At 49.9% G+C, this 2,693-nt stretch overlaps 1 protein-coding gene across 1 annotated transcript; it reads right to left on the reverse strand.

The window, feature by feature from the left end:
* Positions 1 to 542: 542 nt before the first annotated feature.
* On the reverse strand, positions 543 to 2,293 carry LOC113218034 (peroxiredoxin 1). The gene is made up of 5 exons (XM_026438179.2): positions 2,124 to 2,293; positions 1,426 to 1,559; positions 1,080 to 1,347; positions 898 to 1,000; positions 543 to 818 (listed from the first exon to the last, which is right to left on the reverse strand). Exons 2-5 carry the CDS (start codon positions 1,557 to 1,559, stop codon positions 733 to 735), a joined length of 591 nt encoding a protein of 196 aa, XP_026293964.1. The 5' UTR covers positions 2,124 to 2,293; the 3' UTR covers positions 543 to 732.
* Positions 2,294 to 2,693: the final 400 nt, after the last annotated feature.

Raw genomic sequence — 2,693 nt, forward strand, 5'->3', positions numbered from 1 at the left:
CCCCCCCCCCTCCTTTCCGGGCCATCAGTCCATCGTCATTGATCGTCCTTCTCCATCCATAGGCCTACCTGCTCTACATTTTCTTCCCGATCAAAACAGACTCCGAATCGGGAACAATCTACTCCTCCCACTTGTCTACGATAGGAAGACAAACAAATTGCGAGAGAAAGTGTCAACTTTCATTTTTGATAGTGAGAAATGAAATTATCAGTTTTTTTCCGACCTTTCTAAGACCAAACACAGCGTACCAGAACGTCGAAAGGTCAGGCGTGGATCAGCCCACACAGGGGCGCTAATCCTTTCCCTTATCTGACCGACGTGCCCCGGCCCACGCCCGTAGCGAGCCGGTCGACCCTCATTTCCCAATGCTCGAAGTGCCGATAATGACCATTAGAAATGCACGTCGGCAACATGAGAATCTGGCAATAATTATTTCACAACTGACTTCAAAGCTGTCTTAAGATGTTCAATGGTTCAAGAATCAGACAAGCTAAAATAGTAAAATGCATTGACATGGGAAAATAGTTAAAGAGTAACAAGAATTAAGGGGGTTGTGAACTGATTTATTGGGGCCTTGTGTAAAAAATAATAGTACAAATAAGTTAAGTTACAGTAAACATCACTGGTTCAATAAATGCTGGTAACACTAGGGGTGTAAGTTCTACCATGACAATGTGGTGGAGTTGTATACATGAGTAATCCATAGTTAGCTGCCCGCAGCTGCAATGAAGCTCAGTTTGCTGATTTGAAGTAGTCTTTGGAGCCAACAGGGTCTGGCTTCATGGTCTTCTGACCAGGCTTCCATCCAGCAGGGCACACTACAAGTAAAGAAAGGTTGGATAAGGGATCAAAACTTAAAATGCCTCAATCAGGAAGAAAAACAACGTTGGAACTTACCTTCTCCGTGCTCATCGGTGTACTGGAAGGCCTGCACAAGGCGGAGAGTCTCGTCAACTGATCTACCAACGGGGAGGTCATTAACAGTGACCTGACGAAGGTTCTGGAAACAAGAAATAATAGTTAGAATTGAGCGTTACCAATTCTCTGGGAAATAGTTTGTCTGAACTTGAGGTACTTACGCCCTTCTTGTCAATGATGAACAGGCCTCTGAATGGAATGCCAGTCTCCTCATTGTAAACACCGTATGAACGGGCGATCTTGCCAGACTTGTCAGCCAGCAGGGGGATGGCCATACTTCCTAAGCCACCCTCCTTGCGAGGAGTGTTGACCCACGCCAAGTGGGAAAAGTGGCTGTCACATGATGCAGCAATGACTTCACAACCAATGCGCTTGAACTCCTCAACTCGGTCTGAGAAGGCAATGATCTCAGTTGGGCACACAAATGTGCTGCAAGAACATAAAAAACATTAAAGATAAGCAAGGGTTAAAGATAAGTAACTATACCAAACAAAGAACTGCACTTACAAGTCCAAGGGGTAGAAGAAAAGAACAACGTATTTGCCAGCGTACTGGCTCAGATTGATCTCCTTGAACTGGCCATCAACCACAGCGGTGCCGGCAAAGGCTGGTGCGGGCTTCTGAAGATCGGGAACGGGCATCTGCAACAAAGCACCGCAAAGGTTCAACTCTCCATTCAACCACCAAGGTTGAGCGCACGAAGAGGTTAATCACCGCTGGCGCTTGGTTAACCAGCGGTTGAGCATTGCACGCCTTATCTAAGACAGGCCCGCGCAGGACACCCCTAACGGCGGAGTTATTCAGCTGCACCGAAATGCGCACAACGCGCCGACAGCACTAGAGTTGTAGCCATGGGATGCTTTGATTACGTAAGCTGACCAGAAATGCCGCCAGGCCGGTGGTGGTGCCGGCTTTGTCTAGTCTAACCACGCGACCACACAACGGGACGCCCTCGGCACGAGACGCGCCGACACTATAGGGTTCCGAACTAAACGAGTGCACGACGACGCTGCAAGTCAGCTAAGTAACATCTCCTGCCGAATCCCAATAAGACAGAAACCACTAAACACAAATCGAGTGCACCGTGCAGCTGCCAAACTGCAAGTCCCGCTGCACCCATGACCTTCCGCGGAGATGCACCGGCTTGACGTAACTGGCAACGACCAACAGAATGAAAGAATCGATGAAAAGATGGACGGCCTCACCTTGAACGTTGGAGTGGTTGACGTTGGGAGTTAGAGGAAGTCCTGCGGAGCAGCTGCGGGCGCGGACTGGCACTGCTTGGGGCTCGCGAGTGATGAGTGAGGAGATGATCGCGACACGCAACTCTGACACTTTCCAGCCGCCTATCTATACCCCCTCCAAGCCTCAAGGCTGCGTACGAAATGAATCGTTCTCTTTCCAACCCGCTCCTCTGAATGAATGGATGAACGGAGACACGGCGGCCGGTTCGAACGCGGCCCGGCTGCCATTGGGCGGCCGGCGCAGGAATACACATGCGGTGCGATCGCACTTCGAAGTACTACGTTGTACTACGTGTCGCGTTGCGCAATCCCCCGCACGTAATTGCCCGAGGCACTTAGTGTTCAGAAATTTCGATCGTCGCTGGAGAGTAAGCCATTGTATGGATAGATTGTTGCCGGGATCGCCTCTCTTAGGAACGGCTGGCAAGCTGTCAGCCTGCCCCCATCGCAGAGGCACTATGTTTTTGTAGCGGGTGGGCTGATTAGTATATGCCCGCGAAAGTAGAAAATTACGAATCGTGTCGCTGTTCT

This window comes from Frankliniella occidentalis, unplaced genomic scaffold (genome assembly GCF_000697945.3).
Source record: "Frankliniella occidentalis isolate FOCC.00 unplaced genomic scaffold, Focc_3.1 Scaffold3664, whole genome shotgun sequence".
In the NCBI taxonomy this organism is placed as follows: domain Eukaryota; kingdom Metazoa; phylum Arthropoda; class Insecta; order Thysanoptera; family Thripidae; genus Frankliniella; species Frankliniella occidentalis.

Excerpts from the sequence above, each read along its gene's own strand:
- LOC113218034 (XM_026438179.2), bottom strand. The coding sequence starts at position 1,559 with ATGCCCGTTCCCGATCTTCAGAAGCCCGCACCAGCCTTTGCCGGCACC. Across the intron at positions 1,348-1,425 it reads TTCTTCTACCCCTTGGACTT|CACATTTGTGTGCCCAACTG; the intron begins GTAAGTGCAGTT and ends ATGTTCTTGCAG. Across the intron at positions 1,001-1,079 it reads TCATCATTGACAAGAAGGGC|AACCTTCGTCAGGTCACTGT; the intron begins GTAAGTACCTCA and ends TCTTGTTTCCAG.